Source organism: Rosa chinensis, chromosome 1, assembly GCF_002994745.2.
Source record: "Rosa chinensis cultivar Old Blush chromosome 1, RchiOBHm-V2, whole genome shotgun sequence".
Taxonomy (NCBI): Eukaryota; Viridiplantae; Streptophyta; class Magnoliopsida; order Rosales; family Rosaceae; genus Rosa; species Rosa chinensis.
Genome location: NC_037088.1, coordinates 38,291,979 through 38,318,629, shown reverse-complemented (window position 1 = coordinate 38,318,629; position 26,651 = coordinate 38,291,979). Strand labels below are relative to the sequence as shown.

General features: G+C 37.0%; 2 protein-coding genes across 10 annotated transcripts; one reads left to right on the top strand and one right to left on the bottom strand.

Annotated features, from left to right (window-relative positions):
- Positions 1-1,814: 1,814 nt before the first annotated feature.
- On the bottom strand, positions 1,815-7,818 carry LOC112197893 (pentatricopeptide repeat-containing protein At1g02060, chloroplastic). 9 transcript variants are annotated; one of them, XM_040512731.1, is made up of 9 exons: positions 7,555-7,818; positions 5,410-7,481; positions 4,529-4,700; positions 3,810-4,191; positions 3,580-3,682; positions 3,323-3,459; positions 2,345-2,582; positions 2,161-2,236; positions 1,815-2,092 (listed from the first exon to the last, which is right to left on the bottom strand). In XM_040512731.1, the coding sequence occupies exons 1-2, from the start codon at positions 7,656-7,658 to the stop codon at positions 5,414-5,416; spliced, it is 2,172 nt and encodes a 723-aa protein (XP_040368665.1). In that variant the 5' UTR covers positions 7,659-7,818; the 3' UTR covers positions 1,815-2,092; positions 2,161-2,236; positions 2,345-2,582; positions 3,323-3,459; positions 3,580-3,682; positions 3,810-4,191; positions 4,529-4,700; positions 5,410-5,413. The 9 variants fall into 9 exon arrangements, with proteins under 9 accessions (XP_040368665.1, XP_040368666.1, XP_024194637.1 ...); XM_040512732.1 differs by having other exon boundaries at positions 2,363-2,582; XM_024338869.2 differs by having other exon boundaries at positions 1,815-2,236; positions 3,810-4,226.
- A 106-nt stretch (positions 7,819-7,924) lies between these two features.
- LOC121051003 lies at positions 7,925-9,914 on the top strand. The gene is made up of 2 exons (XM_040512733.1): positions 7,925-8,053; positions 8,840-9,914. The coding sequence occupies exon 2, from the start codon at positions 8,872-8,874 to the stop codon at positions 9,661-9,663; it is 792 nt and encodes a 263-aa protein (XP_040368667.1). The 5' UTR covers positions 7,925-8,053; positions 8,840-8,871; the 3' UTR covers positions 9,664-9,914.
- Positions 9,915-26,651: the final 16,737 nt, after the last annotated feature.

Sequence of the window (26,651 nt, the reverse complement as noted above, 5' to 3'; positions counted from 1 at the left end):
AAAACTGAAAGAACCTCAAATCCAGAACCTCATAGTAGCTCATCAATTTCTGCATCCCAGCCTCTCCCTTTTGATTAGCCTGATCAACATTCCAACTATCTCAAGAAACAACTCACGCTTCTGAGTGATGGTGATGTTTGCAAGTACCACTACCACAAACAACCCGCTTCCAAATCCCGCTAATGCAAATTTCCAATCAAATTCAACTCCATCTATGCTTGAGGATGGCGTGGAGTTGGAGTCTTAGCATTTCCACATTTCTTTGGCAATGGTTCTCCACACAATTCCGGGTTCCCTCAAATGAAGTCCTCTTGAACGTATTAAATTGGCACCCTTGTGGTATGGAACCTGTGAGATTGTTGTGAGAGACGTTGACATATGCGAGGGATGTAAGCTGCTTTAGTTGCTGAGGAATTTCTCTGGAAGCCTGTTATTTGAAAGGTGTAATGCTTCAAGTAATGTCAACTTTCCCAAGGATGATTGATGAAGAATACAAGCAGAATACTTTAAGTCAAGATTTGGAAAGTAGTTCAAATAAATCTAGACTTTTATTATTAGGATTCTTATAATTATTAGGATTATTTCTTTAGGATTCTTCAAGGATATTCCTAGTTATTCTAGAATTATCTTAGCCTCCCTATATATAGAGGCGTTTGTAGTCTTTTATTTTTCAGATTAAGATTAATAAAACTGAGAGTGTTTGCTATCCTTGGCTGTGTAACTCAACCCCCTTCCTAGGTGTGACTCCTAGAACCTACTGGTGTGATTCCAGTAGTTATCTTTCTGTTTCTTAGCCTACTGCAGATTATCTCTACAGCAACCTTAGTTTTACAGTTTACATATTGGTCCTGCATCAATGATGGGATGGTACCAGTGAGAATGTCGTTGGAAACATTAAGAAAGTTAAGTCCTTTCAAGTTCCCAATCAATTCAGGAATCCTCCCTTCAAATTTGTTGCATGATATATCAATGACCCCAGTGTAAGGGGTGATCAATAAGTTTCTGAAACCTAAATGATTCTTTTCTAGAAGTGTCATTTACTCTGTTTTTAGCCAATTCTCTTCAGGCTTTTCCAAATTTCGATTTATTTCTATTTGCAATTATCAAAGACAAAAAAGAAACGTATACCACATGCCTGTGCATTCATTTCTTATGTGAAAGGTATCATCTTTCTGATTGCAATCATCAAAGACAAGAAATTATAGAAAACTCAACCCACTCCTTACTCTCTAGTCCATCGAATCAGCAATTGAAAACTTAATTAATTGAGTCGTCTTATTAGCATTTGCAATAATCAAAAATCAAACTTGATGCTCTTAGCAACTTGGGAATTTTCATGGAATTTTGAAAAAAAGAAAACTTCAAACGAAATTAAATTGTAATCAGGAGCTTACCCCGCAACTTTCACTCCTCTTCAACCTCCAACTAGCACTCTGTAATCTCAAACGGATGATTTGGTTTTCTCCTGCTTTATAAATTCAAGCTCAGTTGCACATCTCTGCAACCTCACCAAACAGCACAGTCTTCTTTGTCTCATTTGCAACCTTACCAAAACATACAGACTCCGAATTAAAAACCAGTTTTGAACAGCGTTGACAGGTAAGGAATGCTGAAACGGAGTGGTTTTTACTTTCTGGCAATCAAAATAAATAGACCAAAGGTTAAAACTGGCCATCACTTTATCTTCTTCATAATCATCTTTAAATAAAACCAAAGGTACACCCCTTAAACTTTCCCACAAGTTTATGTCCAATTGTATTTTTCTTTTCATTTTTACAAAGAAACAGCCCAAGGTTATTCTAAAAAAAAAGAGCTTAAGAAAAGAATGGGAATGTTCTATCTGTATAAGTACAAAAGTGTTTATGTAAGGGGCAGCAAAATCAAATATATGAAGAACTGCTCAATTCATTTATACAGAAACAAAAAAATTTGGTACTGTCTACTAGTATAGACAGAACTAGTTGCTGCTGAATTTACATAGTTTCTGGTGTAGATAGAGCTAATACATACTGCAAACTGCAAAATGCTTCTTTGTACTATTTCTATGTCTGCTCCTTAAAATTTGAAGCCGTCAATAGTAATCTTGACACCACTGCAAAAGTTTCCCCAGCTATGTGAGGGCCTGTGAGTAAATGAATGAAGTAACAATAATAAAGACACCTCTCATGGCCCTCCAGAATGTCTTAAAGGGTCAGTGAGTTGATAGTCTGCCAAAGAATTTCCTTGCTGTGACATGCTGCATATAAAGAATGGAGAAAGCTCAAAACAATTGGCATTGAAATTTCATTTTTCCCTAGTAAGATGTGTAACACTCGATTAACTTAGAAAGTGGAAAGGATCTTACAGGTGAAGGATATCTTACAGATGAAGGATGGAGACCAAGTTCGGTTCAGTGAGGATGCAAAACTGGTGGTACTCATATCTTTTGCCCATACACACAACCAAGATTCGGCTAACAAAATTTATTGCTCCTGAGATAATATTGAAGTGCCACAACCTTTAAGGTCATTCTTCAATTCCAGAAGATATGCAAAGTGACTTCAAATTTATGAGAGTCCAACAGCTACAAGTATTCTGAGATGCTGCATGTAAAGAACAGAAAATAACAGGATACATGCATTAGCCATTTTTTCAAAATGCAGGGCCTTAGCCATGACCTTTAATGAGATCATTAATTCTTCAATTCCATATACAAAAGTAAACATGCCTTTAGCGACAGTACTGCATATAATTGTAAACTTGTAAAATCAAGGGAGCTGATATCGCACTGGCAACAAAAACACATAAACATCACTACTAGCTTGACCCTGAAGCAAGACAATCAAAAAGTTGAAGTAGACTGAAAATTAATACAGATATTAATGATCTGAGTATAATTTATCTGTATAATCAATTTCTGAATTTACTATATAGTTCCACATTGTGTCTACAGCTTATAATCTTTCAATGGAAAAATTGAAGACACACTAGTGTGGACTTGAGCTCAAACAGTTTTTAGTAAATCAATACATGCCCCAGTTCTTTATTATGATGAAAAAGATTATGATGCATAGATTTTTTGTAGTAGCTGTTGAAGTTATGCTAGATTAGTTAGCTTGAGTTATAAGTTTTTGCGGTACTTAATATACATCGACTTATTATGATTAGTGTGGCAGGTATTAATCAAGTTCTGAGGATGAATTGAAACAGCAACTTTCAAAAGCTTTCTAGAAAGTCATTGATGGAAGCCAAGTCAGTTCAACTAGAACAAACTGAAGAGAGATCAGAAACAGCAAACCAGAAATTGTGTACTAGAAATGTCTCGAATGCAATTGTATCGTACCTGATCCAAAATTGGCTCTCATCTCTCTGTGATTTGCATTCTGCTTGGAAGATCTACATATATTCTTGTGTTTGTGTGATTGAGTGGAGGAGATAAAGAACAGTCTGCAAGTTCAGATAGCAACAACAGCACCGGCTCTACGAAGTCAGAGAAGAGAAGCAGTGAAAAAATAGAAGCAATAATTCAGAAATTGCCTACTAGAGTGAAGAGGTGAGTAAACCTAATCAACTGAGAGGGAATTTAATAATTATGCTTACAACTCAGACATCAAGACATGGCAATATTGGTCCTGAGAGCAATCTTAACCTTGGCCTATCTCTGTCTTGACATATCAAAAAATTTTGCTCACTTTTTATGAATCTGCTGCATATCAAGAAACAGGGCAGAAAGAAGACACATTACCAAGCTTTTCAAAGTATCAATCGACAACAACATCAATAGACTGAATTGGGAAGGGCAAAGACCAGAATTGGGATGTGTGACATACCGTAGGAAATGTAGATGGTCTGTTTCTCCTTCATATGGCATGTCGTTGGCAAACCGATTATCTCAAACCCATCGATCAGGAGTTCAAACAAGACCCTAGAACTGTGGAATCAACAATGAGTTCAAACAATAGGATCTTACACGCAGAATACGCAAGCCCTCTGAGACATGGCCAAATTTATCGGAATGCAAGCCCTCTGTTGTTGTCATATCCTTTTGAAATTGATACATATGCACTTGATGTGAGCAATCTTGGGCCAATCTTCACCCGTCTCTCTTTGGCACCGTTTCTTAAGCAAAAGACATCCATCGATATTTAGATGAGAAAGAGAAGAGGGTAGTCCACTATCTGGCAAGCACTGCAGAGCAGGGCAACACAAAATCTGCAAGCATCGAAGAGAAGTGGGTAGCCCATTATCTGGCAAGCACCGGAGCGAAGGGCAATTCACAAACAACATAATGATTAACACATCGAGAATTACACTCTCATGAAGTAAAATTCTCAAAAATGGAAAACTCTCTAGATTGAGACCAGAAAGAAAAAAGAAAAGGAAGAAGCCCTAAAAGTAAGTGAGAGTTATGATCCATGTTAGTTAAGAGAGAATGAAAATCTAACTAAATGACTATCTGTTTCATTAAAAAAGTTTCATCAAGCAATCAAATACCGGAATTCCTAAGTTCCATAAAACTGGAAGTGGCAGTAGTTCCAAGAATCATTACCAGAATCTTTGGGCAACTGAGAAGGTCTTGATATGCTGTACCAAGCGAAGAACATATCTTGATGTGAAGAACTGTTCAGCCAACTCTGAACAACTATAACAACCCTGATAGCCCATTCCGGCATTCCCAATGTTGAGAAGAATTACATCAGCACTCTGGACAGCATGGTCATCTGCATACCCAAAAAAAAAAATAGGATGCATTTAAAAGACTTCAAAAGTGAAGTATGTAATTATTCATACAAGACATTAGTTCATGATGTTAAGAACACCACAGAGAGATACTTCACTTTACCAAATCACTTGAGATCCTTGGAAATTGTTTTACAGTATTACAAAATTACATGCACAAACACCAAAACGTAGATCTGCCTGAAGAGCCACGATCGAGTGTTGAGTTCAGAACATGACATTCCATGCATAGTTCTGAGACCTATATACTGCATATATTTTGAAACTTTGAAATAACATTCCATCAAAAACACCACGTGTATTTTGATACTTTGATAAGACAATAGCATTTGCAGTTACTCCTACAAGGCTGATGTTAAGAACACCATAGAGGTCTACAAAATCAATCGGGATCCTTGAAACTTGTTTAACAGTTCTGCCTGAAGAGTCTCAATAGAGGACCGAGTTCAGAACAATACATTCCATGCATAGTTCTCAGACCTATATTGGTTTAATCTGGGGTCCAAAGAGTTAAGATATTTCCAGTTAGATACAGGAACCGAATTCAAGTTATTCAAAAGAATTCTGTATTCCTCTTACGAAGATGCATGGACTATTTTTTTATGCACAAAAAGCTCATAGGAAGTAAAAGACTTGGAAGAATGCATGTTGGTCCTGCACAAAGGGGTGATAAGTACAAAAAGGACTTACAGACTTACAGTTGAGGTCTCGACTTCCCAAATTTGTCCACCAGCTGATGTTTTGGCATTCTTTTAGAGACAAAGTCAGCTTCAACTGATCTACCTGCAACCTCTAGGGAAGACTTTAAATGATGTAAGCACGGCAACTGCCGGTGGTCACCATTCTCAATCAGTTCATAGTACAAGCCAAATGCTTCTCGAAGCTTATTGATATCACATAGCCCTAATAGAACTTGGTCAAATATATCAATACTGACATTTGCTTGCTTGCGCAGACTAAATCGCAATATTTCACATGCCTCTATTAACTTTCTGCTCTGGTAAAGGAAACTGACCACTTCTTCTATTTTAATCAAGTATCCATTATCATGCAGCATCCCTACAATCTCAAATGCTTTATCTCGCAATCCCTCACTGAAAAGAAGCCTTACAAGATCTGTGGAGAGGTTAATATTTTGTCTAATGTTTTTCTCCAACATTAAAATAACAAAGCTGGCAGATTCACGGGCACAATGCATTTCTAAAAGAGCTGCCAGTATAGAATGGAAAGTAGATGTTTTTGGGAGATGAGAGCTCTTCAGCATCTTCTCTAGAGTCTGTTGTGCAAGAAGGGGCTTACCCTTTTCCAACAGACCATCAATCAAGGAATCATAAATCTCAACATCAGGAACAAAATCCCTTCTAAGCATCAAGACTAGAAGTTTGTACCCAGCTTCGAATGTGCCTTCCCTACAGTGGCCCATGATCAAAGTCTTGTAGGATGGAGGATCTTGTGTTCCTCTTTTCAGTAGCTGCCTAAACACTTCATCTGCTTTCTTAGTTCTCCCATTACTACATAAGTACTCAAAGATAGGTTTGTATGAGGCAACAACAGGTGTACAGCCACGATCACTTAACAAGATTTGTTTCTTGGATAGCTCATCAAACAACTCCTCAGCTTTACCATAATCTCTTCGCTGACACAAACTGCGTATCAAAACACTATATGTAGCTGAGTCTGAAGGGACCTGTAACTCTGACATCATTGTGAAAACCTTCAATGCTTCCTCTAAGTTTCCTGCATTGCAATGCGAATGCATCAGTGTGTTGAATGTACACGTATTAGGAGTAAATCCTTCACCTCTCATTGTTCCCTCCAAGACTTCTTTGATCTTATCTAGCTTCTTTGCTTCACAAAGCCCTTTAAGCAGAGTATTATAGGTAATATCATTTGGTTTCAACCCTTGACTAGCCATCTCCTCCAAAACACACAAAGCCTCATCAACATCTTCTTTCACACAATACCCTCTAATCAATGTCGTATAAGTAACAACATTCGGATTCAACTCCCCACTTCTCTTCCTCATCCCCTTCACCACATTTCGCGCAATCTCAACCTTCCCTGCTCTACACAACCCATCAACAATCGTATTATAAGTAACCACATCCGGCTCACATTTCAACCTTGACATTTCCTTAAAATAATGAAAACCCTCATCAACCATGGAGTTCATACAGAACCCCCTAATCAAAATATTAAACGTATGCGTATCGGGCGTAACTCCATACATCCCAAGCATTTCATCATAAACATTCTTAGCCATACTAGTCCTTCCCCTCTTAAGCAAAATCGAAAGCAAACTATTGAAACTAACAACAGAAGCCGATATCCCCATCGACTTCATCGTCCCAAAAAGCTTTACAGACTCCTGAAACAACCCTGCTTCCCCATAGCTCCTAATCAAGCTATTAAAAAACCGGTCCTCGAGCTTAACCTTCCCATTGGACCTCTTCTCAATTGAAAACAAGAGATTTCTAGCGGCATTGAGATTCCGGTTCCGGCCGAAAATCTCAAGCAACATGAAGAAGGATTGGGCGTTGTGGGAGAAGCCCATTGATTCGGCCCAGTTGAAGAATTTGAGGGCTTGGGTTGGGGTTTTGATGCGGCGGAGGGTTTGGGAGACGGTGGTGGTGGAGATGGAGGGAGAGAGAGAAGAGAGAGAAGACTGGAGGCGAGATGACCATGGGTTGGAGTTGATGAGCGACGCCATGGCTTTGGCGGTTTTGCTGCCTTGGGATTTGGGCTTTTCGGCATCGGAGGACCTGGGGAATGGAGATGATGATGGGTTGAGAAGAAGGAATGTAAAGAAGTGAAATTTGAGAAGGAGAGGCGTACCTGAGAGGAGGAGGAGGAGGAGGTTTGGAGTTGCGGTTGGGTCTGAGGAATTGCTCTCGGAGAACTGTCAAGGCTGGTCGCCGGGAAATGGGTATGGCCGCCATGGCAGATCAAATGGGTTTTTCGGTTTGCCCAAAAATCCAACTCTTTTAAATCTGTTCAAAAATGGGTTTGGGTTTGGTTTAAACGATCGAGCTCTTTATATCAGCGATGGATCGCCGAGAAAAAAAAAATTCATTTTTTATTTTGAAATTAAAATAATAGTTTCGGGTATAAGTTTAAGATTCTCCATTTTTTTTCAGTTTTCTTTCTCTTCTTTTTGCCCCATTCGACTCTTTACTTCGCTGCGCACTGTTCATCTTCTCCTTGCACCATTCTACTTCTATCTTCTACTCAATTTCAAGCCAAAATTTTGGAGCTTTAAGGCATTTTCGGGTTTCTATCAATATTTCTAGGTATTCTTGGGTGTGTGGTGAAGCGTTTGGTCTTTCTCCGAGAGGTAGGAAGTTATTCTCTTTCCCTAACCTCTTGTTTTTATTGTTTTGTTAGCTTTGTTTTTCTTAAATTCTAGGTTGTTAGAGTTATGGTTGTTTGAAATTGGTGGTATTTTGTGAAATTTGATGATTTGTGTGTTGGGTATCAAGGCTACAAACCCTTGCTCGAAAATCTGCAAGCTTTCATGTTTTGTGTTTCTTGTTGTTTTTGTTATCTATTTTTAATTTCTAGGTTGTTTAGCGATGGTTTGATGGATTATAGCTTCAATGAGCTTTCATTTGATTATTTTTGATGATGCCATGATTCTATGAAGCCAAATCTTTCAATGTTAGAATGTGGATGTGATACTGTGTAGTTTTGACGTAATTTTTCATAGTTCACTTGTTATTGGTTTTTGGATTGTTTGATTTTTTCTTTAATTTACATAAATTTTGATAATTTTGGTTAGGAATTTGGTGACCCATGTTGAATGTTGTTTTGATTAAATCTTGTTAGCATTGTGGAATGTGGTGTTGTGAATGCTAGATTGTTGTTTACGTTCCTATATTGTAGGTTCAAGGTGATTCAAAATTGTTATTGTGTTTTGTTGCGAGCTTTTAGGACCTTAGGTTAGTAGTGTAGCTTGTATAGTTTGTCTAGAATCCTAGGTTTCTAGATTGTTGCTTCACGTGTTCAATAAAAATTTTCGTATCAATTTTGTGTTAGCAATAATCTTAGTGATTTTAGTTTGTTCTCTTTTATACATGGTTGATTTCTAAAAGTGTTTGTGTTGAATTGTGCTTGTTTTTAGGTATCACACTCATCGTCGCTCATTTAGCCAAGATGCCAAGAGGTAAGACCAGAACGCAATCCACTTCCTCCCTTCCCCCATTCAAAAGGCCTAGGGATGCGTCATCCCCATCTTCTTCCTCTATTCCCGCTCCATCTAGCATTCCCACTAACTCTTCCATGGGTTTCTTTGACACTTCAATATTGCATGGTGATAATGTTATATTGGCGGATCTTATAAACTTTAGATGTGAGGAATTAATGGGTCGATTACAATTGAACCAAAAAGTGACATCTGACCTATTTAATAGGGTCATGGCTCATCTTGATTTGACCTTCCCTTCTTCTTCCTCTATTCTCACTCCATCTAGCATTCCCACTAACTCTTCCATGGGTTTCTTTGACACTTCAATATTACATAGTGCGAGTGCTACATTGGCGGACCTTATAAACTTTAGATTTGAGGAATTGATGGGTCAATTACAATTGAACCAAAGAGTGGCATCCGACCAATTTAATATAGTCATGGCTCGTCTTGATTTGACATCCTCATATTCTTCCTCTATTCCCACTCCATCCAACATTCCTATTAACTCTTCCATGAGTTTCTTTGACACTTCAATGTTGCATGGTGCGAATGCTATATTGGCGGACCTTTCCAACTTTAGATTTGAGGAATTAATGGGTCAATTACTATTGTACGAAAGGCTGACATCCAACCAATTTAATATAGTCATGGCTAGTCTTGATTTGATGCGAGCTCCACTGATTCCTACGGGACCCTCTGTTGTACCACCCTTCGGCGACATGGACGCTAATGATGATGAGAATGGCAATGATGCTTGAAGGCTTTGCTTGTTTAGTTTTAGTAGTAGTTTGTTGTTAATTTTGTTTAGGTTTTATTTTGTTACCCCCAATGTTTTAGGGAGTGACTTCGTTGTAGTTGTACCTTCATGATGCGTTTAGCCATTCTTTTTGCAACTTTTTATGGCTAAGCATGTGTAATCCACTTTCATATTCATGATGCATGTTGTTATTTTTGTTTTCTTCTTCACCTTTATATTTGAATAATGTTGGGTTTGATGTTGATTTTTGATAGAGAATTTCTTGCTTAATGATGATGCTTGGAACTGTTGAGGTTGGATTGCAAGGCCCTTGCCTTGTTGGTTATATATGTTGGTGCCTTGCTTGGAATTCATGGTCTTTAAGGAAGAAAATTTCTAACTTTACTCTTGTCAATTTTTCTTCAATTTGTCAATGTTTAGTTTGTTTTAGTTTTATAAATAGCTTGTTTCTTTCCCTCATACTTGGACTTTTCATTGAAATTGCTTTTAAGAAAATCATTTGTAACATTAGGGACAATGTTAAGTTCAAGTGTAAGGGGAAGGTGTGTAATATAATAATAATAATAATAATAATAATAATAATAATAATAATAATAATAATAATAATAAATATGTTTTTAGTTTCTTCTTTTCTAGTATCTTTTGTGTTTCTTTTAGGTTCATTCCAACACCAATGATGAAATTGTGCTTACTACAAATGTGGGCGAGAAAGCATGTTAGGGGGTGATCTTTGTTTTGCAATTTACTTTTGTTAATGGCAAAATAAATCAGGAAAAATTGAAAAGAAAGCAAAATGAGTAGAAGCAAAAGAAAATATAAAAAAGAATGTTATTTCAATTCAATAATTAGTTTTTGTTTAATTTTTTGGGAAGTGGTTTGAGAAAGTGAAAATATATGGCATATTTAGTTCTTAAGTTCTTAATCTCAAAATGATTATTGCTTATTAAGTTGTTTGAAAACTGTTATTCCATTCCATTTCATTTTTTTTAACTCATTATCTTAAGCCTCATTACATCTAATAAAAATCATTTTTTCATCTAATATGTGATTTTATTTGATAAGAGGAGATAATATCGAAGAGCAAGCATATGGCGGTATTGCATGAGATTGTTTTGAATGTAGAACAACTAACCCATACACTTAGGTGAAAAATATAGTGAATACCTTGTCAGTTTATAATTAACATGATTTGACATATATCCTAAAATTTGGTACATTGAAATGACAAATTAAAGGCTTGTTACACATTTCAAAACTCAAACATTTGATCCATGATGTATATTTTGATACCAAAATTTTTAAAACAATCATCGTAGTACTTGAACTATTGCTCCATTAGCCATTTTAGTACCTCTGTCTACTTTGCCATGATGAACATGTTTTCCTAGAAAGTCCTCAACATATGTCAACGAGGCATACGGCGTATGGTTTTCCCAGAAAGTCATTTTATGTAATCCTTATATCAAGCTCAATACAAACCACGTCAAATGCCACTGAGGCATGTATTTCTTCGCTAACGCAGACTTTTTACTGATGTAAAACCGCAGATTTTTTTTTTCTTTTCCAAAAAGCCCTTGTCTCATACCTAAGCAGGCTCAAATAGGCGCACCTTGATTGCACCACCTTCTCCATTGCTGTGAAGCACACGATAGCCGTTCTCAAAACCATATATAAAGAAGTAAAACTATAAAGCACACGATAGTCGCACCTTGATTGCAACACCATGTGAATACATGGTGAAGTTCCAATGCCGTGACAGTGTATGGATTTTAAAATGAGAACTTTTATTTTGTAAAAAAATAATAATAAATCAATTCATGATTGCATGTTGTTAAAAAATAATATTTCAATTACAAACTAAACTACTCATTCAATCCAACTGTTGATTTTATAAATTTTCGTAAAGTCCTTATTTTAAAATTCTCATTAGAGACACTTGTTGATTTAAAAATCTTTTATGAAATTCTCATTTTAAAGTCCTCACCATATTTTTTTTCAGTATTTTTGAGTGATTTTCAATAAGATGTACCTTACCTCCTTGCCCACTTTGCCGTCCCCAAATTTCTCAAATGATACCTGAACCAATGCACATTTTGATACCAAAATTTTTAAAACTATCCTTGAAATACTTAACTATTGCTCCATTAGCCGTTTTAGTACATATGTTTATTTTGCTGTTAAATTTGCCCATGTGGCACATGTGCGACATTTTTTTATTATAATAAAGGCATGGACAAAACAGTCATTCTACTAAATTCAAAAACTAGATAAAATAAGAAACCAAAATACGAAAGAATAAAAATAATAGAAAATTACTCATAAGTGTCATTTTAAAACTTAAATTAGCTATAAGGCCACCTATTGTTTTTTGTACACATAAGGCCATTTCAAACCCAAACTATTTTCAGCAATGACAATTTTGCCCATCTATCTTATAACAAACAAACATTTCTGATATCTCTCTACAATTACAAAAAAAAAGAAAAAAAAAATTTCCGATCTCAATTACAAACTAAACTACTCATTCAATCCAACTGTTGATTTTATAAATTTTCGTAAAGTCCTTATTTTAAAATTCTCATTAGAGACACTTGTTGATTTAAAAATCTGTTATGAAATTCTCATTTTAAAGTCCTCACCATATTTTTTTCAGTATTTTTGAGTGATTTTCAATAAGATGTACCTTCCCTCCTTGCCCACTTTGCCGTCCCCAAATTTCTCAAATGATACCTGAACCAATGCACATTTTGATACCTAAATTTTTAAAACTATCCATGAAATACTTAACTATTGCTCCATTAGCCGTTTTAGTACATCTGTTTATTTTGCTGTTAAATTTGCCCATGTGGCACATGTGCGACATTTTTTTATTATAATAAAGGCATGGACAAAACAGTCATTCTACCAAATTCAAAAACTAGATAAAATAAGAAACCAAAATACGAAAGAATAAAAATAATAGAAAATTACTCATAAGTGTCATTTTAAAACTTAAATTAGCTATAAGACCACTTATTGTTTTTTGTACACATATGGCCATTTCAGACCCAAACTATTTTCAGCAATGACAATTTTGCCCATCTATCTTATAACAAACAAACATTTCTGATATCTCTCTACAATTACAAAAAAAAAAAAAAAAAAAAAAAAAAATTCCGATCTCAATTACAAACTAAACTACTCATTCAATCCAACTGTTGATTTTATAAATTTTCGTAAAGTCCTTATTTTAAAATTCTCATTAGAGACACTTGTTGATTTAAAAATCTTTTATGAAATTCTCATTTTAAAGTCCTCACCATATTTTTTTCAGTATTTTTGAGTGATTTTCAATAAGATGTACCTTACCTCCTTGCCCACTTTGCCGTCCCCAAATTTCTCGAATGATACCTGAACCAATGCACATTTTGATACCTAACTTTTTAAAACTATCCTTGAAATACTTAACTATTGTTCCATTAGCCGTTTTAGTACATCTGTTTATTTTGCTGTTAAATTTGCCCATGTGGCACATGTGCGACATTTTTTTATTATAATAAAGGCATGGACAAAACAGTCATTCTACTAAATTCAAAAACTAGATAAAATAAGAAACCAAAATACGAAAGAATAAAAATAATAGAAATTACTCATAAGTGTCATTTTAAAACTTAAATTAGCTATAAGGCCACCTATTGTTTTTTGTACACATAAGGCCATTTTAGACCCAAACTATTTTCAGCAATGACAATTTTGCCCATCTATCTTATAACAAACAAACATTTCTGATATCTCTCTACAATTACAAAAAAAAAAAAAAAATCCGATCTCTCTCTCTCCCTCCCTCCCTCTCTCTCTCTCTCTCTCTCTCTCTGTATCTCTCTCTGGCGATATACTCCTTCTCTCCACCATCACGTCGGTGACTAGAACTGAATCTCCGACGCCGTTTAGCAACTAGATCTCCTATGCACGATGCCAACTGGAACAAGATCTCTGATTCTCTCCTCTTCTCCTCTCTCTCTCTCTCTCTCTCTCTCTCTCTCTCTCTCTCTCTCTCTCTCTCTCTCTCTCTCTCTCTCTCTCTCTCTCTCTCTCTCTCCCCGGCGAACCACTCATCCTCTCCACCATCACGTCGGCGACTAGAATTAAATCTCCGACACACGACTCCTTTTTGCGATTGGATCTCTAGCGCATGACGCAGACTTGAACTGGATCTCCGACTCTCTCCTCTTCCTCTCAACTCCACCAACCACGTCTCCATCTCAGGCTCCTCGAAGACTCCCTCCGACTCCCTCTTTCCACAGTTTCGTCCTCCAAGTCTAGCTCCAAATAGAATAGTTGTCGATCAACTCGCGCTCTCCAAGTTCTTCTCCGACGTTCTCCCTCAGAACCTCACTGTCGATGATGAATCACAATCCAAACAATTCCTTTGAGGTAAAATTCGATTTCTGTTCTTGCGTTTTGCTTTTGCTTTCGTCTTTGTGTTTTTTGTGTGTTATTTTAGTGAGATTATTGTGAAATTTTACAGATCGCTCAGCATCCAACCGATTCTATTTCAAGCCTCAGTTTCAGTCCCAAATCGAACCTTCTGGTCCCTACCTTCTAGGACAATCAGGTTTTGATTCATTTTCTTCGTCTATTTTTGCACTTGTTTGGCATATAGTGCTTAAATTCTGTTTGATTGGTATGAAAGTTATTTGTACACAGAAAAATGAGTATTTTATGTGATTATCCCATGTAGTATTATGATATATGTGGTTAAGATTTTATGTAATTCAAAGTAACTAAAGTAAGATTTACATACAACATTATTAGGATTTAGCAACCACTTATTAGAAGTTAGGGATGATCATGTGAATGACTGATGATATGCTTGTGTTTAGGTGTGATGCTGGGACATTCAAAAAATTGGAACAAATATTGCTGCTATGCCAAAGAGCTCCTTTTCGCATGACCATCCGGTAGTTGAACTACTCTATTTTAGCTTGTTATATCTTTACTCTGGCTTTTATCTAAATTGTTATCTTTGGTGTCAACAAAAGAAGTAAGCAACTATGCTAAGACTATCCTGCAATAATTCTCTATTGTTGACTTTTCCAAGTAAGAACGTAATTTAGTATTTGGCATAGTGAATTTTTTCTTCAAGCATGAATTCCAAAGTCTATTTTTGTTACTGAACTTCATTTTGTAATGGAATTATTGACACACAGTGAAATACAATGAGACAGTTATGATTTTCAATTGCAACAATGTTGTGAGTCTACAATTCCTGTTCAGTTTAGTTTAACAGGTGTATGCCTGTGGTCTGCCTTTACCTGTAGAATTTGCATTTGGAAATTTTGACCCCAATGCTTGCTTCATCGTTCAGACAAGACTATGGTCATCTGATATGATTCTTGGCTTTTGCAGCTATTGTTACAATCATATTGTACCAGTACAACCTATAATTGTTTTGTGGCTTCACCAAGCTCAAGGGAGCCTTTTTATATTAGATATTCTTCACTTTTTCCTTCAAGTCATAGTGTCTTAATTAACTACTAGTATGGCTCACACTATATTAGTTTGATATTTGGGATTCAAATTTTGAGAGCAGGACGTGCCTTAATCAAATAAACCTTGAACCTATGATGTTGTTGACAGGACCCGACCCGAATCTCACCCCGAAATCCGAAGAGGCCCTGCGGGGCCCACCTTAGAAGAAATTCTACCAAAAATTTGGCAGAACTTCCCCTAAAAGTAGGCTACCTAAAACCTGTAGGAAAACATTTACATTTCTAAATCATTCATCCTTATTCTCTTGGAGCCACCCTGCTCCCTAAATCACAACATTCCCCAATTCACAAAACACAAAATGCAATTTGAATAACATTAATCCCACTGGTAATCAGAGCAATTCTAATAAAAAGAGTAAACAAGGAAAACCTAATTCAAAGGAAAACGAGGAAGCCATGCTGTTGACTATGCCTCAATTTCATGTACGCCCGACCTCAACAAATTTCGCCTGCAAACTGGGCATTTGAAACCGAAGGGCCCAGGGGAAAAGTATTGAAAAACAAATTAGTGTGAGTGGACAAAAATAAATAATTAAGATGATTTAAATGAAGCAAACTTAAATACTTTCCCACTTATTTAAATTTATAAAACCTCGATGCACGCAACGTTTGTAAAATTTTATTTCTTAAAATCAGGAAATTGGAAACTGGAAACGGTAATTCAAACCCGCTGAGTATCGTATCATCGGACTAGACCCCACTAGCCCAGAAATAATATAAAAGTAGTGAAAGAAGATAGCCATACGAATGAGCCTCCCAGGCTCGGGTGATAGCCTCCCAGACTAAAATACTCCCATATACTCCCGTTATATACCCACACGCCACTAAGTGTAGAGATTAGGATATTGGGCTTCAGCATTACTGTCACAAAGACAGTAACCAGTGCCATAAAGGCGGACAAGCTTCAGTGATCCCATCACCTCGCCACAAAGGCGGACATCAATGCTAGTATGATAAATAATCACCCAAAGTATGGCAAAAGAAATCCGAAAATTAAGTAAATCCATAAATACATAAGGCTTCCCCATCTCTTGCAAATGAATTTCCAATGACGTGTCCCACACGCCAAGATAATCTAAAGTTCAAAAATAAATAGGCGAGAAATAATAATAAAACATAATCTCCAAAGATCGAAATAAAACCAATTCCAAAATCATCATCAAGGCATTCTCAATGCCAAAACCGAAAGTCGATAAATAAATAAGAAAATAACCTCATCGAAATCCCATTTCGAAAATCTTTCCAAAAATCTCAAATCAACGAATAGAAATATACTTAATTCCAGAAATCACCTCAAAAAATTACTTCAACGAAATTTAACATAAATCACAAATTTAAAATCGAGCATAACAACTTCAATTCGAAAATCCAATTGACATAGTAATAAAATATTTAAATTTTTTTAATATGCTCGATAAATTAAAACAATAATTTAAGTCACTAATTCATTTCCCAAAACAAATCAAGACAAATCAACAATAATTTCCCGAAAGCAAAATATAATAACATGGAATTAAATAAATAATTAATTAATTCGGGAAAAACATTTGCATGCATCCTTATTTAAAAGCAAAGGTCCACTCACAGTAATATTCCGACGATCACGTATACGAGTTCCTTCGTCGAGCAGTAGCTCGATACATCGCCTTGTACAATATTATAATTCGTGAATAATGATTTGGCAATTAAATACGATTCTATTATCTCATCTTCCTAAATCAAACTTCTAATTTCTTTTCCAATTTAACCAAAACTTCATCATTAACACAAATTCTTAAATTCAAAGTTTCTAGGGCAAAGTTGAGGGAAATCCAACGGGGAATTCTTGAAAATTAATAACCAAACTATTGACCTTTGGAAAAATTCCGATTAATAGCCAAACCTCCTCCAATTTCCACGAAACTTCACATACAAGCTCTACAATATTTATGTGATTTAACTAACTAAAAAAAAAAAAAAACAGAATTTGAATCACTGTTCATACACCGCACTATTCACCCCCGTCGCACTATTCATGCGGCGGCCAACTCCTCCTCCGGCCACCAAATTTCATCGACAACATCATCTCAACATTTCCAATAACTTTCTCAACTGTGACATAGTCAGAAAATACCTTGAAGTGGCCGAACAATTAAGCACACCGAAGTACAGTGAAATTTTCCAATTATGCTTTCTTCCTCCATGCTTTGATCTGGGTTATGAAACTTGGCGAGCATGAAGAGTGGCTCAAGGCGCTTCTAATGGACCTGGGTTTTTGACCGGAGATGGCCGGAAATCGGCGTTGACCAATTGCTACAGGAAAAATGTTGGCTTCGATCTCCACATTTCCGGCCAAATCGCAGTAAAGAACTCCTACATGCGTGTTAAGGAGGAGGAGACGAGTCTATTGATGCTCGCAACTCGCCATTTGGTGGCCTAGAGGTGGAGGAAGAGAGAGTTACAGAAGAGAGACAGAGAGAGCACGGGGAAGGACAGAGAAAAGAAAGAAAAGTTACCCGGCCACAGTAACTTTTCAAATTTATACCAATCTACCATGAACAGTAATTTTTATATTTCGCTTGTAACTTTCGCATACGAACTCCGATTTTTACGTACCACATATACACGTGCTCGGTTTAACGTCCTCTACAACTTTCATGACGGAAATTTTCTCAAATTTTGACCCGAATAAAAAATCAACTTTTAGGCCCACTAAAAGTATTGAAATGATAGTAAAAGTGAAAATAGTTGTAATTTACCGTCCAAATAACTAGTAAACGGGTAAATTAAGATACGGGACGTTACATTGTTATTTTCTTAGTTAGTAGGTTAATGGAGTGTGACATGTGAAAATAATTTTATTTTCATTTTAATTGATTTCAAGTCAGTCGTTCTTTATAATTGTTATAGTGTTTTTTCAATATAGTGATAGTAGCTTTATACACCTATGTTAGTCTCTTTTTAAGCTGATGTCAGTAGCTTCTGGTTTCATTTTGATTGATTTCAAGTCAGTGGCTCTCTATAAGTGTTATAGTGGCTTTTCAACAGAGTGATAGTAACTTTCTATCCATATGTTAGTATCTTTTGAATTTGATGTCAGTAGCTTTTTTGTTTTCATCTTGATTGATTTCAAGTGTTCTGTTGTCAATCAAATTGGAAAATCATGATCCTGAATGAAATTCAATTTTATTTTTGTTGTGATTTCGTATCTCTAGTATTTCTTGTTTGGGATTCGTGTTACACTATCAACATGGATAATCAGTATCTATGTCAGTAGCTTTATATTACTAGTCCAATAGCTTTGTACATGTGTCATATTAGCTTTCTGTATCTACGTCAGTAGTTTTCTATAACTGTTAAAATGGCTTTCTAATACAATAATAGTAGCTTTCTATGCTTATGTCAGTATCTTTTAACGCTGATTCTAGTAGCTTTTATCAAATTGAAAATCAAGATTTTGTATAGAAATTCAGTTTTCTTTTGTTGAGATTTCATATCTCTAGCCTTTCTTGTTTGAGATTTGTGTTACACTATCAACATGGATAATCAGTTGGTTTTGTTGTAATTAGTAGCTTTTTATTACTGGTCTAGTAGTTTTTCAAATGTGTTATAGTAGCTTTATGTTTCTCAGTCAATAGCTTTTAGATTGCTTGTTTTTTATTATCTAATTGATAAAGATTACTTATTTTGTTGTATTTTTGTTCTTGCAGAATTCTTCCCATTGCATTGGCAGTGGTTGATTCCGAAAATCATGTGAATTTGAGTAGTAAAGCCTCCATTGACCAAGAGATCATCCGGCCAACCAAGAAATGTTGAAATGAAGCTTAGTGTTGTAGGTGGCAAAATAATGCTTATGGTTAGTGTAGTGTTGTAGAGCTTGACAACAAGAAACTTCAACGAAGGTCATCTAAAAAATGACAGTAGCATTACAACACTGACAGTAGCTTTATACAACTATTATAATAGATTTTTACAACTATAGTAGTGGCTTTCTACAACTATGGAAGTAGCTTTTTACATAGTTATATCATTGTTGAACCCTGCATACTTTTTGCATCATTGAATATGATTTTTTTCTTGATTGCAGCAGCATTTTTCTTTTTGTTGTATACTTTACATTTCTATAGGTTTGTTAGTCTCTAGGAATAGTTTTCTCAGTCTCTAGGAGTAGCTTTTGTTTTACGTGGTAGTAGTTTTTGTTATGCTTTGTTACAGTTTTTGGTGTTGATGAGAGTAGTTTTTGGTAATAGTGAGAGCGGCTTTCGTTACGGGTGAGAGTAGTCTTCTAGTGTTAGTGACAGTAAAGTTTGTTATTAGTAGAAATAACTTTTGGTGTTGGTGACAGTAGCTTTTGGTTTTGAAGAGCGTAACTTTTGTTAGTGATAGTAGCTTTTGTTACTGTTGAGAGTAGCTTTATTTGATATTGCCGGAGGTTGCCGGAAATTTCACCAGAGTAACTTTTGTTGTTGGTGACAGTATCTTTTGGTGTTTGTGACAGTAGCTTCTGGCTTTGAGGATTGTAGCTTTTGTTGGTGACAGTAACTTTTGTTTTTGGTGAGAGTAGCTTTTAGTGACCTCGCCGGAGGTGGCCGGAAATTTCACCAGAGTAGCTTTCGTTGCTAGTGACAGTAGCATTTGGTGTTAATGACAGTAGCTTTTATGGTTGTCGGAAACATCGCCGGAGTTTGTCAGTGACCTCGCCGGAAGTCGCCGGGGTTAGCCGGAGACCCAAGAGAGAGGAGAGAGATAATGATTGTTAATTTTTTACTCTAGTTGCATTTATGTAAATATGTTAGTTTTTATATCCAAAATTTAACACCTAGTGGTCTTATGAGGGAAAAAAATAGTAGGTGGCCTTATAGCTAAAAAAAACATTCAAAAATGGCCTTATCTGTAATTAGCCCTAAATCTTTATGCCATGGATGGAAGCGTATTTTCGTAGAAAACGTTCCACGGTATACCATTCCGCACGATCCAATGCATCTTGATACCCACGAAGCTTTTAGATCAAGGCAGAAAACGAAAGCGTGAGATATTTAAAAACATGCTTTACGTCCCAAACTCCAGGTTAACAAACTGACTCTTGGCCAAAGATACCACACTTACATTTTGAATTTCAAATGTACCATAGGGTGGAATGACAATGCAATAGAGCAAATTCAACTTTGAACTGAATAGAAAAGATCTTTACCAGAACTTTGAGCAGCTGAAAATGATGCCTTTGATAAGCAATGTTCCAAGTCAGGAATAGAAATCTTGCTCCGGAGTACTTTACGCCTGGGATTATAAGATTGTACAACAACTAAAGCCAATGAGTTCAAACAATAACAAGCATGACCCTAGAACTATGGAATCAACAATGAGCTCAAACAATAGGATCTTACATGCAGAATATGCAAGCCCTCTGAGACGTGGCCAAATTGATCAGAATGCAAGCCCTAGAACTGTTGTTGTCATATCGTTCCGAAATTGATATCTATGCGCTTGATGTGAGCAATCTTGGGCCAATCTTCACCCGTCTCTCTTTGGCACCATTTCTCAAGCAAAGGACATGCATGCATGGATTTGTAGATGAGAAAGAGAAGAGGGTAGTCCACTATCTAGTTAAAACTAAGAATCTCTAGAGAACAAGAAGCTTTAGAGAATAAGAAGCTTTTGAGGATTAATTCTCACACACCTTTCATTCAATATACAGAGGCATATTTATACTACCCTAATTCTAGACAAACAAGGAAAGTAATCAAATCACAATTACAATCCCGATTCTATACAATTAGTATAATTCTATTCCTAATAGTAATCCTAAAAAATCTATGACTCACAACACTTCCCCTCAAGTTGGAGCATACACATCTCGAATGCCCAACTTGTCAAGTGAGTCATGAAATGCTTTGACTGACACACCCTTAGTCAGAACATCTGCTAACTGGTCCTCAGTTGGTACAAATGGGAAGGCAATTAGGTTGGCGTCCAAGTCCAACTTCTCCTTGACAAAATGCCGGTCAACTTCCACATGTTTTGTACGATCATGTTGCACTGGGTTATGTGAAATTTCAATAGCTGCTTTGTTATCACAAAACAACTCCATAGCTCTTTTTGGCTTGAACCCCAAATCATGCAATAAATTACGTAACCATAACACCTCATATACTCCATGTGCCATACCTCTATACTCGGCTTCTGCACTAGACCCCACCACCACCTTTTGTTTTTTACTCTTCCAAGTGACAAGGTTCCCTCCAACAAATGTAAAGTAACCCGAGGTTGACCTCCTATCTGTGATACAACCAGCCCAATCAACATCAGTATAACCACTCACCTCCAGGCAGTGATGTTTTGAGAACATAAGGCCCTCCAGGCAGTGATGTTTTGAGAACATAAGGCCCTTCCCAGGATCACGCTTTAGATACCGCAGGATTCGCACGACTGCTTCCATATGGTCTTCACTTGGGTTATGCATGAACTGGCTCACCACACTTACTACATATGCCAAATCAGGTCTAGTGTAACCCAAATAGATTAATCTGCCAACTAACCTTTGATACCGAGCCCTATCAGTCGGGACTTGATCAGGGTACTCCGCTAACCGGTGATTCTGTTCAATTGGTGTATCAGCTGGTCTGCAATCTAACATGCCAGTTTCTGACAACAAGTCTAAAACATATTTTCGTTGGCACAAGAAGATGCTGCTACTCCCCCTTGCTACCTCTATCCCAAGAAAGTATCTCAAGTCACCAAGGTCTTTCATCTCAAACTCTGTAGCTAACTGCTGCTGCAACCTCCTAATTTCCTCTCGATCATCACCTGTAATTATCATATCATCAACATAGATGATTAACACCGTTACTTTACCCTTTTGATGTTTAAGAAAGAGAGTATGATCCGAGTTGCTTTGTTTGTAACCAAATCGCTTCATTGCCTGAGTAAAGCGCCCAAACCACGCACGGGGGGATTGTTTCAAACCATAGAGTGACTTCTTCAACCTACACACAACATCCATTTTATCAGCGTCTCATATCCAGGAGGTAGGCTCATATACACTTCTTCAGCTAAATCTCCATGTAGAAAAGCATTTTTTACATCAAGTTACTTGAGGGGCCAGTCTAGATTAGCCGCTAAAGAGAGAAGCACTCTGATAGTATTGATCTTGGCTACGGGTGCAAACGTCTCATCATAGTCTACACCATACGTCTGTGTAAACCCTTTTGCTACCAATCTCACCTTGTACCTACTAACTGAGCCATCTGCATCATGTTTGATTGTGTAGACCCATTTACATCCGACTGTTTTTTTTTCCTTTAGGTAACCCTATCAACTCCCAAGTGTTATTCTTCTGTAGAGCTTCCATCTCTTCTTCCATCGCTTTTGACCACATTGGATCTCTTAGGGCATCCTGCACTGTGTTAGGAATAGATACAGAGGAAATCTGATGCACAAACGACTCATATGACTTGGACAACCTATGTGTAGATACATAATTAGAAACCGGGTACCTAGACTTAGCTTTAAGACTAGATTCATATTTCTTTGGTGGTTTACCACGAGTAGAATGAGAAGGTAAAACAGACAAATTGGGTTCGGGTATTACCTCATGTTAACCTTCAAGACCTTGGGGAATTTGGCTCAGGGGAGAGACGAAGGAGAGGGAGAAGTTCTATCTTCCAAGTCAGGTTCACTGTTGTCTGAAACGACATCGTTCTGTCCTTGATCTGAAACCACATCGTTCTGTCCATAATCCAAAACGGTGGCATTCTCCAGGTCACCACAAACGAAGTCATCGCTGTTCCCCGTCTTCAGATCGCCGGTGTCGTCCAGTTCACGCCTGTCTTGAAATGGCAGTTGTTCCTCCATTCCCGGATGCCCGTCGTTTCCCTTCTCCAGACCACCGACGTAGTCGTCATTCCCCATTCCCAGATTACTGCCGACATCCAGTTCATGCCGGTCGTGATTTCAACCCAAAACTGGCAGTTGATTCCCTTCTGTTTTGGCTCCTCCAGAGTTCCTCTCTCTTCCGGGTTCTCTTTCGTTTATGTGTTTTTCTGTTTCTCTTTCTTTTGCTTTTTCTTCTCTTTCTGTTTCGTTTTTGTCTTTTTTTTGTTTCTCTTTCTTTTGCTTTGTCTTCTCTTTTTGTTTCGTTTCTTTCTTTTTCTTTTCCGCTTTCTTGTCCTTTTTCTTTTTCTTTTGCTTTTTCGTCTCTTTCTTTTGCTTTTTCTTCTCTTTCTGTTTCGTTTCTATCTCCGTCCTCTATATTGCTACCACTACCACTGACCATCTCTTCGAAATAACTATATTGCTCCCCCTGAAGAGAAGGGTGAGTGGGAGAAAAATAACAGGCTTCCTCGAAAAAAGTGACATCCATCGTTACATAGAATTTTTTGGTAGGAGGATGAAAATACTTATAGCCCTTCTGATGTGTCCCAAACCCAACAAAAACACACTTCAAGGCACGAGGATCTAACTTCAAGCGTTGGTTCTTAGGAATATGAACAAAGGCAATGCACCCAAAGACTCGGGCAGGAAGATTATGGAAAGATGGAAGAGATACATGGGACGAGAGGACCTCAACTGGAATCTGATTTTGGAGAACACTAGACGACATCCTATTGATTAGATGAGAGGCAGTGAGAACTGCTTCTCCCCACAAATATTTGGGCATATTTGCACTAAAGAGAATTGAACGAGCAACTTCAAGAAGGTGACGATTCTTACGCTCAGAAACACCATTCTGTTCTGGGGTTTGAGGACACGTGGTTTGATGTATTATACCCTGTGTACAAAGATACTCCTGGAACTCATTACTCATATATTCCTGATAGGCTGTTTCTATACACCTAAATAGATGCACAAAAATGTCTATAATTTAACCCTACAAGAATGTCGAAAATAGTATAGGTAAGTAGAGATCGTTCCCGCAAGAGATTGTGGTCTAATCACTAATCTAAAGACTCAAAACAAAATAAACCTAAACTGTCCAGTTATAAAGATCTGACTGGCAGACGACTCTAAACTATTCTAAATGTCACGAAAATTTACAGACAGACTCTAGACATGATAAACTAACTACTGACAAAGTTTGATAATTTTTGAAGGTGTTTTGGTTGACGAACTAATTAAATAAAACGAAACACTAAATGACTCCGAAAATAAAAAGACTTGATTCAGGGTTTTGAAAATCAAAGATAAAACAAGTTAATTAGAGGAATTGCATCCACCACCAATCAATCAAGTAAACTAATCATGTTCAACCTAATTTCCTTTATCTATGGATGAAGATGCTCAAGTTAACCCAACGCCTGAATTAACCTATTGTTCTTCCTTACTTGTATGATAGGTGAGAGACGCTCAACACCTAACCTATTTTCTAAAATGCAACCTAGGTTGACGCAACTCTAGATTTAACACATAGAAATCATTACGCAATAGAAAAACGAGACATCACAAGGCATCTTGAGTACGACGCGTCTCAATTAACCTAGGAACCTAATCACTCTCCTTATAGACAATTTACTACTCTAGAACTCTCAACGGAACCCTCGAAACAAGGCACAGGCAATGATCATTCTTAGCAATAGAATCCTAAACATGCAATCTAAGTTGCGCACCAAAGAAAACATGCAAAGGAATCATCAATGTGAAGATAGAAATCAGATTCTCATCCAATAGATAAACCAAACTAATTGAAAGTCATAATAAGTTTACAATCATGATTTGGGGCTTCAACAACCCCTAACTAAAGAGTTAGTTTCTCATAGAAAGAAAAACAAAAACAAGCTAAAGAGAAAAATAAGAAGTTGCAGGAGAGAGGGGGGCCGAGAGAAAAAAGGGGAGAGCGGCTGCAGATTGATCTCCTTATATATCCTTAGAGGTTGCCTTCATCTTTCTGTTGTGTAGGAAATCCAAAACCTAAAAGAATTAGGGTTCACGTGCTTAGGTGGAGTTCTCCTATTGGCTCTTGAACTTGATGACTTATTCCCACCATTCACATCGCCCATTAAGTCAGGATATGATGCAAAAACTCGTCCTTGGGCTTTTCGGTGTGATTTGGGCTTCAAAACATAAATTCCCGTTCAACCTCAGATTCACGCGCAGCCTGACCTTCTTGTACTAAATCGGCCATAACTTCTTCTAGAAAAATGGTATTGACAAGCCGTAAAAAGATATGGAAACTAGACATCTGAAGCTTTCCATAAATATAAAGATCATCCTCTGGATCATTGTAAGCTGGTCTCAGTGATCTGTCGAAGTTGACTGATCTGCACAGGCAGATTTGCCGATTTTGCCTTTCAATCCCTCTTTTACTTCTTTTCTCCTTCTTTGCTCAAAATACCTATAAAATAAGTAAACAACGTAAATAACGAGAAAATACACTAACTAACAAAGAAAGTATAGAGGTTAACGTTATTAATATCGCATAATTATGCTCCTATCAATTCCCCCCCCCCCCCCCATTGTCAGACCGAAAGAGCTTGATCTGACCATTGTACTGTGTATGAATCATATTTTGAAAATTTTTAAAAGCTGGGAACACAGCATCCTTGGACTTTAGTAAAGCAATCCAAGAAACAAGAGTATAATCGTTGATAAAAGATACAAAATAGCGCATACCAGAAGGAATAGAATCCCTGAGGGTCCCCATAAATCAGAATGAATCAATTCAAAAGGCACAATACTTTTATTTGAAATACTCAAAGGGTAGCTAACTCGATGACTTTTGGCCAGAACACAACTTTCACACTTAAAAGATGACTCTGAAATACCCAAAAACAAAGAGGGCATAGACTTTCTCATATTACTAAAGGAAGGATGACCAAGACGACGATGCCACAACTAGATTTCTTGCAACTGCTGCTCAGAACTCGAAATCAAAGCTACTGGGGCCGTCTTCCCTGGTGTTATCCCCGCATACATCCGATCCAGATGAAACAATCTCCCCCTCAAATCCCCTTGGCCAATTATCTCCCTTGTCTGAAGATCCTGAAATACCACATATATGGGAAAAAAGGTCACAGAGCAATGAGATTCAATATTTAATTAGGGAACAGAGATTAAGTGATGTGACAAATCAGGAACATATAACACATTCCTAAGCTCTAAGTTTGGTGTGACTCTAACAGTTCCTATTCCTAATACAGGGAAGGCTTCACCATTAGCATTAGTAACTTTGGATACTGGTGGGGTTGAGAGAGAGGTAAAAAATGATTTATTGTAAGTCATATGGTCAGATGCACCAGAATCAATAATCCAAGTATCTTCCCCAACAAAGTCAGAGACAAATAAAGCCTTACCAAACTTACCTCTTCCAATGAAAGAGACTGAAGCATTACCGGGTTTCTGATATTTTTCCTCCATATCCTGGTAATCCGGATTCTAAATTAAATTTGCAGCAGTGGTACGACCCTGTTGGTTAGGTCCTGATTTATTCCAGGTATTTTGTTGATGCGGATACCCATTCAATCGATGGCACTTAGTCCTCCAGTGC

Coding starts and splice junctions, on each gene's coding strand:
- LOC121051003 (XM_040512733.1), top strand. CDS start 8,872: ATGCCAAGAGGTAAGACCAGAACGCAATCCACTTCCTCCCTTCCCCCA.
- LOC112197893 (XM_024338869.2), bottom strand. CDS start 7,658: ATGGCGGCCATACCCATTTCCCGGCGACCAGCCTTGACAGTTCTCCGA. Junction 7,482..7,554: donor CCTCCTCCTCCTCCTCTCAG/GTACGCCTCTCC, acceptor TCCATTCCCCAG/GTCCTCCGATGCCGAAAAGC.